Genomic DNA, 16,798 nt, shown 5'->3' with positions numbered 1-16,798 from the left:
TGGATAGCTTTGTCCTGCAAAAGGAACTGAAAAAAATTTAGTTATGCTGCACGCACTCACACACACACACACACACACTATTCCTTCAGATCATCCGAAATCGTTTAGAAGCATCTCTGGAAAGATCTAAAGGGCTGTCGGACTTCCAATTCGGCTTCAGGAAGAAGAAAAGCCCAATGGATGCAATAAAGATGGTCACAAATACCGCAGCAGAAGCGATGAATGGAAGGCAATAAAAAGTATTGCTTAGTAATAGCATTAGACATTAAGAATGCATTCAACTAAGCAAACTGGTATTGCGTCATAGCTGCCCTACAGGAAAGAAGAGTCCCACCGTATCTGATAAATATAGTGGCTAGTTATTGTACTGGCAGGAAACTGAGATATGTTACAGATAAAGGGTGCAGAGAGACGCTGACCACTGGAGGGGTACCTCAGGGATCAGTCCTAGACCCTACACTGTGGAACGTAATGTGCGATGATATCCTGAGACTACCTCTCCCAGATGGAGCATCCATCGTGGGTTTTGCTAACGACATAGCGATAACTATCGTGGCGAAAACTGTGGAGGCTATTACCACTACAGCGAATAAAACCACCGACATGATCAAGAGGCGGCTGCGGTCAGTGGATTTAGAGCTGGCGGATGAGAAAACAGAAGCGGTATTAATCTCTTCTAGGAAGAAAATGGAGAAAGTGACTATCCAGGTGAGAGATACGAGGATACAGTCTCAAGAAGCCATAAAATATTTAGGAGTGATGATAGACTGCAGACTATCGTTTAAACAGCATCTGAAATACACGGGCGAAAAGGCTGCGAAGGTAGCAAAGTCGTTGGCGCGCATGCTGCCAAACTTGCGTGGCCCTAGGCAAGACCGTAGAAAGCTGATCGCAGAGGTGATAACTGCGACAATAATGTACGGCTCTTCTGTGTGGGAAAAAGGCTTTCGCTATACCGGCATATACGAGAGACATACAAGCAGCATACAGGCTATGCGCCCTAAGGGTGTGCGCCGCATATCGGACGGTGTCGGAGGATGCGGCCTTGGTCGTCGCTGGCATGATGCCAATCGACCTGCGTGCTAAAGAAGGCCTATATAGAGCCGAATTTCACAGACTGTCGGCTGATGCAGCTAGGCAGCGTGCAAAACGGCGATTAGTGGAAGAGTGGCAGGAGCGCTGGAGCAGAGCGGGTAAGGGTAGGTGGACGCATCGACTCATACCAGATTTACGGCCCTGGATGAATAGGCAACATGGTGAGGTTGATTTTTATTTGACACAGATAATTAGCGGCCATGGCTGGTTTAGGTCATATTTGAATAGGTTTAGAGTAGAACAGGACCCATTCTGTAGTTTTTGTAAGTGCATCGAAGACGCGGTTTTTAGCGGATTAAAGTCTCGCACTGCCCTAACGGGCGCCTGTTGAAGGTTTTCCACCTCACAAAAAAAAAAAAAAAAAAAAAAAAAAAAAAAAAAAAAAAAACTATTCCTTCTCTAGAAGAAAAAGCGAAACCTCGATATATTATCATCAATAATTTACAGTTGTGTCAGCTTGCAGCTTTTCCCAAAAGTATTTGCTATTAGGACCACTTGGTTGGTATACACACAAATACGAAAGCACAGTTTAAATTGTTGCATTTCCAGTATTTCCCCTAAGGCGTAAGTAAGCGCTTCTCTTTTTTGCTCTTTTTATTGATTATTAATTCTATTTCTCGTTTATCGTTTGCCGCTGAAAGTAAATGTTTGCCTAATTTATTATTCACTTTGGATTACAATTCCAAATATTTATTAAATTGAATTATGAGACTTGGCATTAGTCTTTTCAACTTCAAGTTAGCATTCACTGCACATGCTTTTATTAAAACAAATTACATTAAATATTAAATAAATGCCTTACACCACTACGTTTAATACAATTCGTTATCTGTCTTACATGTAATTACACGTATTTTGATCAGTGATATTTATCTATTGGTGATAGAGAATGGATAAGGTAATGCGTAAAAATAAATATTTTAACGGTAGATTTACGGCGATTGTCAATTTGACGGAATATGAGATTTTTGAAAAATTCTCATAATTTCATCTATAACTTTCGAGGCATAAAAGACATTTTCAAAACATTTGTTACCTAATTGTCGGTCTTGTTAAGTTTAAGTTTTTTTTTTTTTGCATTATAGGTGCCTCTGTGAACAGATAGAGCCCATTTTTTTTTACCACGCTTTGTTAATCGATTAAGGCATGTTTCCACCAAATTTCAGCTCCCTATCTTCATTTTCTCGAGTGTTTCGACGATTCACAAGATTTACCCGTCAAAGTGGCGGATAAAATATTTTGTTAAACCGGGATTGTCGGATTATTTAAGCGATTATACTGCCTTTTCAACTGATTCCAGACAATGTTTAAATTGAACTTTAGGATTGTAAGTTGCAGATAATTGCATATTGTGAATGTGCTTGGAGGCGCCTCAACTCTGTCTTCTTAATTTTAACACAGCATGTTGAGGAAAAAAACAAAAATTTATGAATTCTAGATTAGAGTTTCTCACTTATTCCTGCCATTTTGAAGACGGAACACAACTATTTCGTCACTCGGCTAAAAACATACATTTGAAATTTTCTATTTACGAGACCCAAAGGAAGAGGAAACTGAAAGGACGAAGAGATAGACACGAATGTCATAGCAGATATCTACACTTTATGCATCCGCTAGTGAATATTTCCGTTTTGCAAAAGCGATAGAATCAAATTTACTACAACTCTATTCGTAGATCGTTAATATGAAAAATATGTTATGATTCATTGTAGACTAAATAAAATTTTGCTTTTTTTTTATGTTTCTATGATTTTCAAACTAAGTAACGAAATACCAACCGATAGAATTTGTATTTAAGTTGCTATTGCACGTTACGAAAACATTGTCTCCAAGACGTGATACTTTTACGCGTCCATATAAATGTACACATATATATAAATTGTGTGCATGTACCTAACAAGTCAACATGTTTTAACAGAGAGAAAGCAAGTTTTCATTTTTAAGGAAGAAGACCACGTGCTGATGTTAAAATCTTTAATATTTGTTTGTTTTTTTCTTACTTTTTTTTTTTTTTTTTTTTTTCTTTTTTTTTTGGTAAATGTCAGAGACATATCTTGGAATTGATTGCATGGTTGTACGCTTCTAAAGGAGATATGTCATTCCATATATTGGAAGAAAATATATTAAGTGTATTGATTGTCCGTTCTCACTGCTTATAGCAAAAAAAAAAACTATTCGTTATTTCCTTTTAGCTATTTGTCTTCTTTTATTTTTTCTTGTCTTTTTTTCTTCTACTAGTGTCTGCGTATTCTTAAAGTATACAAAAAGACGTAATATAATGGCATTCGATGGGAAAATCTTATATAAATGCGACACTCATACAAGAATAAGAGTCCCAGTAATTCGTTATCTCATACAAGTGGAAAATGACGTTCAAATTAACCAAATGTTTTGATGAGATCAAGAGAATTTATAAATCGAGTGCAATTTCATCATTTATGAATTCATGCATTGAGCATTAAGCAAAAAGGCGCATATATATCCCCTAACGAAAAATAGGAGTGCATTGCTTTCTTTCAAAATGCCCGGATGGATGTTATGTTAGTAGATTATCATGTCTATCTGCGCAATGTCTGCGGTTGACATGCTCATGCGGTCGCAGAAATCAAGATATTGACTGGAAATTCTTGCACGCAGATTGACATTGAAAATAGGCCAAGTCGATTAAAGAAGACGCCAACAACAGAATGTAAACTTAAAGCGCCTCCGCTTTTAAGAGCAAAGAAACTGGGATTTTTCCCTTCAACGATAAACTGTGTACTCTCTACACATAACCCTCCAAGACCTATCTAAAAAAGGGAAAAAAGCAACTAGGGCTACCTAATATTTGAAATTGGATTTTTCCAGACTAATCTAGAAGATTTGATCATCGCTTTGTTAATGTTTCCCCACTCACTGTGGATAGAAGATTCGGTTGCAGCTGAATATGATTTTCTTGTTGATATTGTGTTATTAGATCCTTAACAAACTTCTTAGCCCGACAATGCCGCAACTTAATCAAACAACGGATAGTCCCCCTTAAGATTAACACATCATTTCAAGAAGTTACTTTCAAAGTAAGAAGAAGAAAGTAATTTTCAAATACTCATTTACGGCTTCTGTAAGAAAGCTTAAAATGTATAAATTTTGAGAGAATTGAAAAAACGACTTCAACTGTCTTTAGTGCGGCAATAATTTTTGAACCGTTGCTTTTAAAAAATAGCTTTTCCCTTAGCTAAAGCCAATCAAATTTCTTCTGCCAACACTTGATTTTAATTTTTCGATCTTACTGTTTTTTAATAAAATATTCAGAAGTAACGCTTAGTAAGTTAATGGACGATTTTTGTCTTCATGCTATTTGAGAACACGTTATAATTCTCGATAATAAAAAGAAAAACTTTTTTCTTTTTTTTTTTTGCCAAAGCGGTCTTATTCATACACATCAGGCAGATTCCAGAATGACATTACCAGTGAAATGAATCCCTTATAATTTTGAGTTTTTCTTCCAGAATAATTTCCCATTTCCGTGGAGTGCCCTTTCGAGATCCGCAAGCAGACAGAAATCGCTGAAAGGTAGATTTAGAGAAATAAAGAACCGACGCGGCAGCAATCCGAAGCTTTCCCATGCTCACATTTTCATGAAAAATAAGGAATTCACCGCCTTGGGATGTCAGCTACGTCGTGCAACTTTATTTTTCGTTCGTGAAGATTCATTTTGAAGATGTTCTTAAATTTGCTTCTACCTTGGGCGTTGATTGCTTTCAGAATGTCCTTTGAAATTAGCAAAGATCCGACGAATTGCTGTTTCCGACAAACAAGAACTACGATAATAATAATTTTCAAGTTAGCACTGAGCATGTAACCTACTTATCTCCAACAAAAAGTAATATTTCAAAGTAATAAAGTTGCTTACTGTAACCGATAACTGACCGGAATAACGAGAGCTTTTGCCAGCCATCATTTCAGGGATAACACACTTCCTAAAATTAATAAAACAATTTTTTGTCATTGACAATGTGTATGTGTCAGCACCGGGAATTACTCGCTATTGTGTTATATGATTGACGTAAGTTTAACACCCAACGATAGATATAACGAAATGGAAAGTTATTATACAAGAGAGACGAAAAAGTGCTCTTCGTGCTACTCCTCGACTTTCTGGAAATCAATAATAGAAGATTTTTTACACCTGTCATAGCATATCGCATTTATACTCTAAGGTATAAGATATTTAACTTAATTTAAAAAAGTCAAGGTCGGAAGAAAACAAGTATTTTTCTAGTCCCGTCCAACCTAAACTTTATTAGTAGCAAAATATACGTCCAACTTCAGTTTAAAAAACAGCAAAAATTTCAAGGATGAAAGGGCCAATAAATGGTCTCGCCTATCCGATATGGTTGCTTTGTACTTGCTGACGACAAAAACCGCAAAATTTTCTTGAATACGCTTTGGCCAGTTGCTATGAGATTACTTTTACACTTGCCTATTACTTGACCTTAATTAAATATTTGCACCAGATTTGAGATCAAAACAATGATTTAAAAATATATAAATAATTTCCTTAAGATTAAGGTAGAATTCATTCATTTATGTTTTTCCAATCGATATTTCGCCCACATCCTATTTAGATGTGATTACGATACTTTAGTTTTATTTAGTATTGTATATTATTAGTATACGATGCAAATAAATAATAATTTCATCTAAACTTACATAAAAAAGTAGTATAATAACAAAAAGAGAAGGAAGCATTCATATAATGTGTATTTATATATAAAACATATAATATTTATGCCCTCTTACATCAAACAAGGAACGATGCTGTGGTTAGAAAGTTTTATCTTTTATTATAAAAAATTGTTTTTTTGCTTTCTCTTTTTCCTTTGTAAGCATTGGAACTTTGTACTAATTTCCTATCTATGTGTGAATAATTATTAGTATCGATTCCAATGAGTAGCTTTTTGAGCGATTTCTTCCTTTCTTTAAGTTGGATATATGTTGCTTATCAATGGCATTGATTGCAATTGATTGCAAATTGATGTAATGACTGTTAGCGAACCATGTCCGCCCTACCCGATGGCCACCGTAAATATCTAAATTGAGTTTTGGTCCGGCGTCTGCTATCATTTGTAAATAAAAGTATCAGCAGATTGTACCCATTGTTAAGCATTAATTATACAACATAATTTCAGCTTTCTATGTCAATTTTTGCACTGATGAATGGACAAACGGCCTCCCAGTTTTACGCTGACAAAAATAGAAATACATTACCAGGCGTACAGATAAGCGTTTATTGGCCTTTCCTGGAGATGACTATTCGAGCCTTTTAAATAATATTTACGACTCTCATTCCTCCATATAAAGCTTCAAAATCATCTATCTATGAAACTTTAACCTGAAATGAAATGACGTCTTTTTGTTACTGAAATGGCCTAATGAGGAGTATTTGTGCGTTGCTTCCTCTACTCGATCAAAAGGAAAGAAAAAGACAAGTTTGTATTTTGAGGACATTTGCTAGGAATATGCTCCAGGCATTAAAACAAGTGCAATCTGGCTTTGGAGATTTAAAAATGTTGATTCCGAGATGATGAAGAAATTGGAAAATGTTGAATTAGAAGCAATATTAGATAAAGACATACGCAACTGAGCAGAGCTATCAGTAAAGATCCAAACGTCGAGAAAGTGACTGCTTGGAAGCCAAAAAGAAAATCTCTCTCAAGTGATATTTATTTCAAAGATATCAAATTGCTTTGCGTGATAGTGTCGCAAACGATCAACTGGGCCAACCATCACTATCGGGACCATAACCAAATCGCTTCGAGCAAAATGCCATGCATCCAGTTCTTAGATGGAACAGAAAATGTGGCGCTGAAACCTATTAAAGGGCTTCATATTGAACACTACCGACGGCAATCAACGATGCGTTGACCAAAAAGCTACCAACATATCGTACTGCGATTAAGGAAAAGTTAAAAACACTTTTGCTGAGAGCAAACTTAGCTCTACCAGGATGCTATTAGTTTGCCACAATGTACTTTTGCAACCACCATTCGACTATTGCGGACCAATCGGAAGATGGCTCGATGAATGCGTATTACTGGAAGGGCATTCACTAATTATAAGAAAGATCAGAATAATGGATACTTAATAAAAGGTTACTTTAAATTACCCAAGTGCTTTCTTTAAAAATAAAAAAAATAAGCAAAGATTTATTTGCATTTAGAATGAGTGTAAAACCTACTTTACTCTGCTTTACTCTGATTGTTACAAACGAAAAGGCAAATTTAGTACATCTTACCATCCGGTAATGGTAATAAAAAGAATAACTATCGAGTTGTTATTGAGTAAGCATGCCATCAGCAATTCCCATCAACTGTCTCCAACCAACAACCACAAGTGGTTATGTTCTTTCCGCTCGTATATGGAAACCGGACATAAAGCGCAAAAATAACCATTCAATTCAAAGTAGTTGTACTTTATGTTTATATTGAATTCATTCAGTTTATGTGTGTGTGTGTGTGTGTGTGTATATATATGTATATATATCTATGTCTGAAAATCGCAGCACATGACTAAGAAAAAGGAAAAATTAAAACAAATCCCTGACATAGTAGTCTACAATAATGGAAAGTGCTTATGCATTATAATTGTTGTTCTCTGGTGACTTAACAGTTCAAGAACGAAATAGAAGAAAATGATCGATTTGTAAGCGATTTGCTTGCTCAAGCATAGAAACCCTTCCATGGACTATGACGGAATTCGTATTGATATGTATAAATGTATCACTTGCGATTACGTAATCGGAGCAAAAATTTGCAATTCCAGCAAACAAAGCAGTTCATGAATATGTTTTCAACTGATTGTAAATGGAGAAACTTATGTGCATCAATTATTGTTCAAGGCAGAAGACGTAACTGGGATAAGGGGACATGAGAAAAAAACTGATAATTAAGAACATGAAAAATAAAAGAGATCTCATCAAATTTATAATCGAATCTTTTTCTTGAAAATAATTGTTTCGTGACATAAATTTATATCAGTCCTCTAGAGAAGATGGAGAAGTAAATGTAATAAAGTTTCATAGAAAAATGCAAAAAACAAAAAAAAAAAAACTTTCGATATCTTTGCAACTAGCTTGACTGCAATCAGTCAGTCATTCGATTAAAGAAAATGAAGAAACTTTCTTCATTCTCCTTCCACTTTTTCGGCCTTCTTAGCTAGCCGTTGAAAAGTCAAGTTACAAGCATTCTATGACAACAATGCAAGATCATAGTTTCTACCTCTTTGCATTTGCTAGGCAAAAATGCAACCTTCTTATGCCTCTGCCCGTTGTCGTCGCTTCGTTTCGTTTCGTTTCGTTACAGTTATTTTTGCTGATAGCTAACATTATGGAAAGAAAATTTGTGGTCGGTTTACTGGCCATGTAACTGAATGAAAACGAATTGACCGAATGAATGATTGGCTGGATGGTATCAAGTGTAATGCAAATGTGAACATTTGGTCAACTTCGGCATTTATCTGCGAAAACAAAAAAAAAAAACAAAAAAACAAAAAAAAATAATAGAGTTTTTCACAAATTTTCAAAGTTTGCAATGCAAGGGGCGTCTCTTTCCGCACTATAACTACCCGACAATTTTTCGTTTCCTTTTAGTGCATGTGCTCAACCGTTTCCTTCTTGGTTTTGGTTGAAAGAGGAAAGCATCTTTTAAAAAGGATTTTCAAGTTATAAGTTATTTCAAAGTTTTAACTTTGCTCTTTTAGTTGAATCATAAAATAAATATTAGAAAAATGAAAAGTTTATGATGAATGAAGAGACCACCATTCTATATAGCATAGTGTAGTTAATACCGAGTAAATTTTTATGGCATCGAGTTGTTGAAATACTTTGTTTGTAATATTCGAAAAATATAATTGAAACTTTTTCTTCTTTTTAATATGCCAGCCGCAAGTCAATAAAAAAATAAAAAAAAAATAAAAAAGTGAAACGTAAAATCAAAAAATAAAAAAAAATAAATAAATTTATATACATATGCGATAGGAAAACATTTTTAATAATAAAACTGTTTACGATAAGAACTTTAAGAACTTTGATTAACTCGAAGTGAAAATAAAGCTGTACATATACATACGTACGGACAGCCATTAAACTTATTTGATATTATTTAGTAAACAATAGAAACTTACCTCAAGTTTTTGTAGAACCTTATCTAAGCCAGTAATGGTTAAATCTTGTTCTTTGGCATTGTCGGCTAACAAAATATCTGGTATAATTTTAATGCCTGGCACAAGCTTCAATGATATGCTGTCCATTAAACCGCTAAACATTACAACCTATAGATAGTAAAAGTAGAAGAGTAAAAGAAAAATGAAAAAAAAAGAAAAAGAAAAAGAAAAATACTAATAAGCTTATCACAAAAAGTGCGAATTTTCTTTATTTTACCTCTAAATCAAAGTGTACGTCATTGTTCTTGATTAGATTAAGCACATCGTCGAATGAAGTTTTCAGATTAATATCACAAGCATAACGACCAATTTCATGGTCGAATATGCCCGCCACTTGATAATGTTGCAATAATTGTTTTCCTAAGGAATTCTCGCTTCTAAGTTGACATTTAAATAATTTATTAGGCATTTTATCCAACATACTCGAACACCTTGTAACGTTTTTCGCCACCTTTGTAACAAATCACAGAGTACATTAGATATTGGCTCAAGCATTTATACACGCACGCGTTTACTTACCAAATTTGTGAATTTGTCAACTTGTAAATGATTACGTATCACAAATTCTCCTCGATATGTTGAACCACTAAATATATCGAACGATTTCGTAAATTGTATCTAGAATATAATTAATAATAATAATAGTAATAAGAAGAAGAACAAGAAGAAAAAGAAATAAGAAAGATCATTAATTGTACTTGAGCAAACGTTTGAGTACATTAAAGGGCATGGACACCTACGAGAAATTCAAGCAAAAGCTAAGATAAGTGAACTTAAACCTATAAACCTACTAGAGACCTTTTTTCCATTAAGGGAATGTTACCCATACCTGTAAGCATGATAATGTTCGGAAAGAATGATATGTGGACAGAGCTTTAAGAAAATGACTTTTTATAATAATCTCTCTGACTGCGTAGAGCGGAATTTTTTCATCGTTGGAAAATTTTGCTCCTTTAATAAAATAAGCTTCAGCGGCTATTCCAGGCGTCCTTATCTTGTTGATTTATATTTCTCCTTTCAATAAAAATTCTAATATCTCTTAATGTTATAATTCAATTTACTTTTATTAATTAACTTATATCATGAAAGAATCTAGGGATCTAAAAAATTAAAATGCCTCTACTTAACTTAAACGACCTATCAGCAGTGATCATCGGACGGAACGAAATGTCTTCTATCAAAATATCTCTAATTTTGATACCCACAACCTAAGCAACCCTAGTGGATCTTATACCGAACGGTAGTGTGTTACCTACTCGGAGGTTTCATACAGAAGGAACAGGATGTGAAGTCTTCTTTGCCACTATGCCTCTCTTCAAAATCCAATTGTCATTGCCAATCGCTTGGTTGATCACATTCGAAGTATGTGAACTAAGTTATTCCAGGGTGTTCGTGCCCATTCCACTCCATTTTTGCTTATTACAATATCCCTGTGATACTCACAAGAAAAAAAAACTGCTTGCTATAAAAATGAGAAAATGAACTGAAAGTAAAATACATTTATCCTACTTTTAAATACATAGCACTAACTTATAGGTACGTGTAGGACACAAAACAAGTCCTGAAACTTTCGTTCTCGCACATCACATTCACATGAATAGAAGAAGAAAATCAAATTAAGATGAAAATGTTTGCCATAAGAAAACATCATTCTAATTAATTTTTGTGAAAGTTCAAGCAAAATAATTCTTTTTCTAATATATGTTACAAGCCATTCAACATCATAACATTCCTATGTTTTGTTTATAGCAGCTATTATTATGTTCTATTGAAAAGCGGAAAACTAAATTCCCTAAAAACATCATTTTTATGTTTTTGGCAGTAAATTTAATAACAACCTATAAATATCACCCTGAACAACTAAAAAACAACAATGACGACAGAGCAAATTTGAATCGAAAACATCAAATAAAGTGTAAGCACGACGCTGCTGGTAATAAAAAAAATTGTTGTCCATATTCATATACATATATATAGGGGATATATTTTATAGTATACTTTTCTACTCATAAAAAATGCATGCAATACATCATATGTGCATATACACACACATATTATTTGAAAAGTATCAAACTCACCACATCAGCATCACGAACTTCGACATCATATTTTATAAAATTGCCGCTTGCCTTATCACCATTGGTAACTGCCACTTTTTCGCCTAATTTATAACGGTTGCCAAGTACTTTGCCAACTCCTAAAACGACAAACACACATTGAATACTTGAATTAATTTGTTTATTGAAACGCATTTTTTTCTAGATTGAAAGAAAAATAATAATGAAATGTTTATATAAAGTAGAGCTTGACTACTCATCATTAGCCGTAATGTGAAGTGTACCTCCCTGCAAACTGACTTTCACTATAACATGATAGATTTATTTCTTTAGTTTATATTCTATCATTTATTGTTCACAAGGCTCTCAGTTATAATTCAAAATTTATCCGTTAACTTACTTCTCATCACCTCTCCAAAATTGTATTAATCAAAGCAGAATTTTGCAAATCTATATGAACTTGTCGATGAAAACCATCGGGTGTAGAACACACACTACTCTTAAGCTAACTCGAATTTAGGCTCCAAGAAAATACTTGTGAAATTAAGGAAAATTCATTCAGGCACGACCAAGAATTCAAACAATATTTTGTAAAGATCTTGTATTAGCGGCCCAAAAGAGTCTTAAAAGCAAGCCAGGTTCAAAAAAAAAAAAGCATAAAACCTTACTTAGAGAAAGCTTTTGAGCGATGTCGGAAAGCAGACGTCTTACGAAAGTTATAAGCGCAAAAAAAATTTGTTCAGAATATGATACATAAGGTCCGGCCCGGTCGTTATCAATCAAAAAGCAGCTGACTGCAGAACAACAAGAATTTCACGAAAGCCAGTGCGAATGATATGAGGTGTAAGAAGTTTAGGAGAATCATTTATAATTAATCGCTCCGTTTTTCATGACAAAAGGTCCAAAAGGTTTTACTTCTCATTGATTATCTCTTATGTTATGTTGTTATTTCTACGATCTAATCTATGTCTAATTAGTGTTCCATGTTTTCGGGAAATAGATCCGTTCCGAAACTGCGCTAAAAGATCAATCGTCTTTGCTCAAAGCAATAGAGATAACATTCTGCACCACCCGCCCCCCATCAGTTACCTACTGTTCTGATCTAAATGAATATTCTTTCAAAGTTCTATCTAAAGAAATTAATTCAAGCATATGTATATATATATGTATATATATAAAATATTTTTTTTATATATAAAAATATATTTATATGTATGAAAAGAAAAACCAGTCAATACAAGTGATTGCATAGCAAAGCAAAACATCACGTCGTCCACACATACATACATATAAACATCGTTTACTTAAATGTATGTACGATTGTATTGTGCAAGTTTTTATAAAAGTGTTTAGAATGTTTGTATGAACGATGATGGTTTTAATATTTCTGCTATTAGTTTACATAGATTTGCGGTAAATTTTTTATGCACCTTTTCATGGTTACTGTGAACGAGCAGCAGTCAAGTGGACGAGAAATATGAGAGCGAAAGGAAGTATTTTAACTTTATTTGATGGGTCCGTGAACACAAACACCAGCAAATTGGAAGAAAATATACCAAAACAAACAAAAAAGAAAAAAAAAAAGAAAAAAAAAAGAAAAGAATTATGAAAATAAATAAAATCAACGACATAACTGCAAAAGTTGGTAATTGGTCTTGGTCTTAACAAGTGTGTGTGGTTCGATTTTATTCTCTTTTAAGCTAAAATGGAAAATGATTACATAAAAGTGGATTTGTATTTAAAGTAACATTATTTTGAAACCAAGCAAGATTTTGACATAAATAATAGAAAAGTTAATACAAATAAAACGATTAGTTTTGAGAAGCGAAATAGTTAATAGAAGACTGGTATACGTTTGCAGCTACATTCAAAAAAGCATACCTAGCCGTTAAATCAAATATACCTCTGGATTTTCTTCACTTGCCCTAGACCAGCTGTTAATTCTATAAGCAGGGATGACGCACAGATAGTGTTTTTATTTTTTTTTTTTCTTGGATTCATGAAGGGAAAAAGTGCTCGTTTGGAGAAAATATAAGGACACAAATACGCTGACATTAATTCTGTGTACAAGGTTTCCTCTACTGAGGCGATTGGAATGATAATCCGAGCCGAGCAATAATAAATTGTTTTATAAGTTCCAAATTTTTACATACCACAACCAAGGAATATATGTAGATACACTAGATCTCCTCTACGAAATTTAACACCCACAACTATTCTTACGAGATATTCCATAAAATGTATATATATGTGCCGTGCCCGCTTTTCAATTCGTGGATATTATTGTCCGGTTGCTGTTTGATCTCGGCACTGTTACAACTGGAGATAATTGATGAATTTATTTTCATTTGATAACTACAGGGCGAACTTTGGCGAAAGAGGCGTGATTCGCTTTCGAAAAACAAGAGATAATGCCGTATAGATATTAATTTGAAATATTTCTCGGAACCCCAAACAACGTCGCCCGCCAAAAGCACAATTTCTCAATAGGCCCCAAAATTTATGATTTACGGCAGTAATCCGAAACTTCATGCAAACATTTCGTAAAATCCTCTAAATGGTCGATGTACAACCTATTACGCCTTTAGTTTTTTTCAGTAAAAAGTTCCGGAAAACATGGCAATGAAATAACGCCTTGAGTGATAGGTTTTATAATATTTACCAGATATCATGAAGATTTACGAAGAGAAGGATGCCGGGACGACCAAACAAAAACATTTTAAACAATTGCCATCGATTTAGCTGACCAATTCCCAGTGCATTCAACTGGTATCACTCCGCTAAATGAAGAAAAATCGACGTTGAAAGTATTCCACATTCTATCCCTTGGAACCATTTGATATAAAGGGACGATTTTATGCAACAACTAAAAACTTTAGAGGTGGTGAACTACAAGCAACAATAGGAACATTAGCCGTTATGTTAAGTGATTTAAAGACCTATGCGTCTAAGAAGAGCTGATCGCCAAGGTCGGCTGGACAAAAATTAACTACATCTTTCGCTTCACTGAACGGATACAAAAACGCAATATAAAGCATTGATACACTTCGGTCGTGGCCGAATCATTTATAACTATCGCCGAAATATAACTAAACTTACATACTCTATAATATTGAATGGGCGCGGTTGACATTTCTATTTTTGGAATAAAAGTGGAAAGTGGAAATTGGAAATTGGGCATGTGCTGTACTTTATGAGTAAGAAGCAAAAAACACCGAAAACAAAAGTATTCACCGTTTTCGTTATATAGGCGTGTCGACGTTTTGCAGATCTGCTCTTTGTTTGGTTTCTTTTCAAGTTCTTTTGCAAGCTTGTAGGCGATGTCTTTATTTTTGCAAACGGGAGAATGTTACCGGAGATGGCTGGGCATGCGTAGGTGCATTCTGAATTTGAAACTGGCCAAGAATTTATATACTTTATGGCTTTTTTAAATCTTCCTTCTGTTGATTATATAAAAGATTGGGGAAATATATTAAACTGTAATACGGTATAAAATTGAGTAGGCGTGGGCGACTTTTTCTATTTGCATAAAGGTACTACAGCATCGTGCTGTAGAATGCATGTTCAAATGTTTGTAGATTACTAGTAATAAACAAACAACCAATTTTGGGGGCGTGGCCTTCGAATGATTTGGCCCATTTCCAATACCAACCTGCGTGTAAGAATTTCCAATATTTCTGCCAAATTTGAACTCGGTAGCTTCGTTTTTGCGGTCACGAGACATTACATAGGCGGACATGCTTAAATCGATTCAGAATTCGATTCTGATCAAGAACATATATACTTGGTTTAGTCGCTAAAGATTCCTTCTGCCAAAACGATCATACTCCTCCTCCTGCTTCGGAGATGGGTATAAAAACGTTTAGACAAGTTTCTTAGTACATCGAATGGCACAATGGCAAAGTCTATAAAGCGTCCGAATAACACTAGATTTTAATCGCTAATAGCATCAAGTATAATAGCATTGAATTGAAACGCACTAAAAAGACTCAACTGTTAACTTGAACTTATTTCATGTACATACACATCTAAACTGGGCAATATATACTATATATATATATATATATATATATAATTACAAGCATTTATATCAGTAAAAAGAAATAATTATTTACACTCTATTTAATGTAGTGCCTAAGGACACCACGGTATATATATATAGTGTCATATATACAAAGGGAATTGAAACTGAAAGCTTATTCAGGTGTACGTAATGCAATGAATCAATTTAACAAACACCAACTAGCGAAACTTTCATTGACAAACCTAAACAAATATAAGAACAAATGCATTTTCTTTGAATATTTGTATTGCATTTATATTCCCTTCACATTTGTTATTGTACTTACAGAAAAAGGTCGATAGTTATTTATGGCTCTATGATAAATTTACTGCATACCCGCACAATGACAGCAACTGACACGAACAACACATAAGGAAAAAAATATATTCGGCTTAGACTGACATCTTTGATACCTTCAAGAACTTGACTCGTGTTGATGATAAACACAAATCATAACTAAATTTTTGAATCGCACTGAACCTAATAAAAAGCAAATTTCAATTTTTCGAAACTACGAGTATAAGTTCAAATAGGAAATGGATGGACTCTGGGCAAGTCAAATAGCCATCATCCGCGCTACTAAGAATATGCGCAGATGCTTTGCAGGCGACGCGTGCTTCCATGCCTTACGAAAAAGTTAATTTACCTTCTATAGACATAGGAAGAAGAAAAATAGAAGAGAAAAAAAACGTAGTTTTTAAGTTCATAACTTTAGTTTGGTGAAAAAACTAAGTTTTTAAAACTTTGATTTGATAAAGAAAAGCGTTTGCAATATTAAATGAAATGTCAAACGAACTGTAACGATATTGTTTGTTTAGGACTGTCGTTGTAGGTTGTTCGTATTTTATGAAGCGTGCATTACTCTAAATTGGCTTTTCGTTCTTCATTTTTAATATTTCAGATTTCAATTTGGTAAATAGTCATTTTTACATACATTATATGGAAAATAAAATAGAGATTCGGATATTCTCCTCTCCTTTGCTTGTTATACTCATCTCCGTAGGGTGAGGTTACACTCATATTGTCACCTAAAAGCAAGCTTCAGAAGTGTGGTGTGTATGGTTGAGGCTTTCATGGGCGCAATATTCAAGATGTCAACGTCAAATTTGCTATAAACATAGCAAGTTTCTGCTCGCAAATCGGTATTGAAAACGGGTCAAAATATGGGTATCAAATAAACGGACTTGGAGAGTAGAACATAAACAAGCGAAGCGTATTTATTCTAAACTAAATTTGACGGACGTCACAAGTCTTGGATTAATTTTTTGCTAACAGTCCAGTCAGCACGCGCGAGCGTGTTAATTCTAAATTAGTTAAGGTGGACGTCATCACGACATAGTAGACTAATTTTTTCTTAAAAAGGCCGTTAATATGGGTATCA

General features: G+C 34.2%; 1 protein-coding gene across 1 annotated transcript in view; it reads right to left on the bottom strand.

The window, feature by feature from the left end:
* Positions 1 to 16,798, bottom strand: part of LOC119635741 (nuclear pore membrane glycoprotein 210) — a 48,151-nt gene that overhangs the window by 19,869 nt on the left and 11,484 nt on the right. Inside the window, exons 18-21 of the mRNA XM_038030734.1 lie at positions 11,376 to 11,494; positions 9,817 to 9,915; positions 9,515 to 9,748; positions 9,259 to 9,405 (exon numbers count right to left, since the gene is read on the bottom strand). Of these exons, the coding sequence (XP_037886662.1) occupies positions 9,259 to 9,405; positions 9,515 to 9,748; positions 9,817 to 9,915; positions 11,376 to 11,494 (599 nt within the window). The remainder of the gene's footprint in view (positions 1 to 9,258; positions 9,406 to 9,514; positions 9,749 to 9,816; positions 9,916 to 11,375; positions 11,495 to 16,798) is intronic.

Source organism: Glossina fuscipes, unplaced genomic scaffold (assembly GCF_014805625.2).
Source record: "Glossina fuscipes isolate IAEA_lab_2018 unplaced genomic scaffold, Yale_Gfus_2 27, whole genome shotgun sequence".
NCBI lineage: Eukaryota > Metazoa > Arthropoda > Insecta > Diptera > Glossinidae > Glossina > Glossina fuscipes.
Note: the sequence above shows the minus strand (reverse complement) of the source record. Positions and strands in the feature narration are given on the sequence as shown.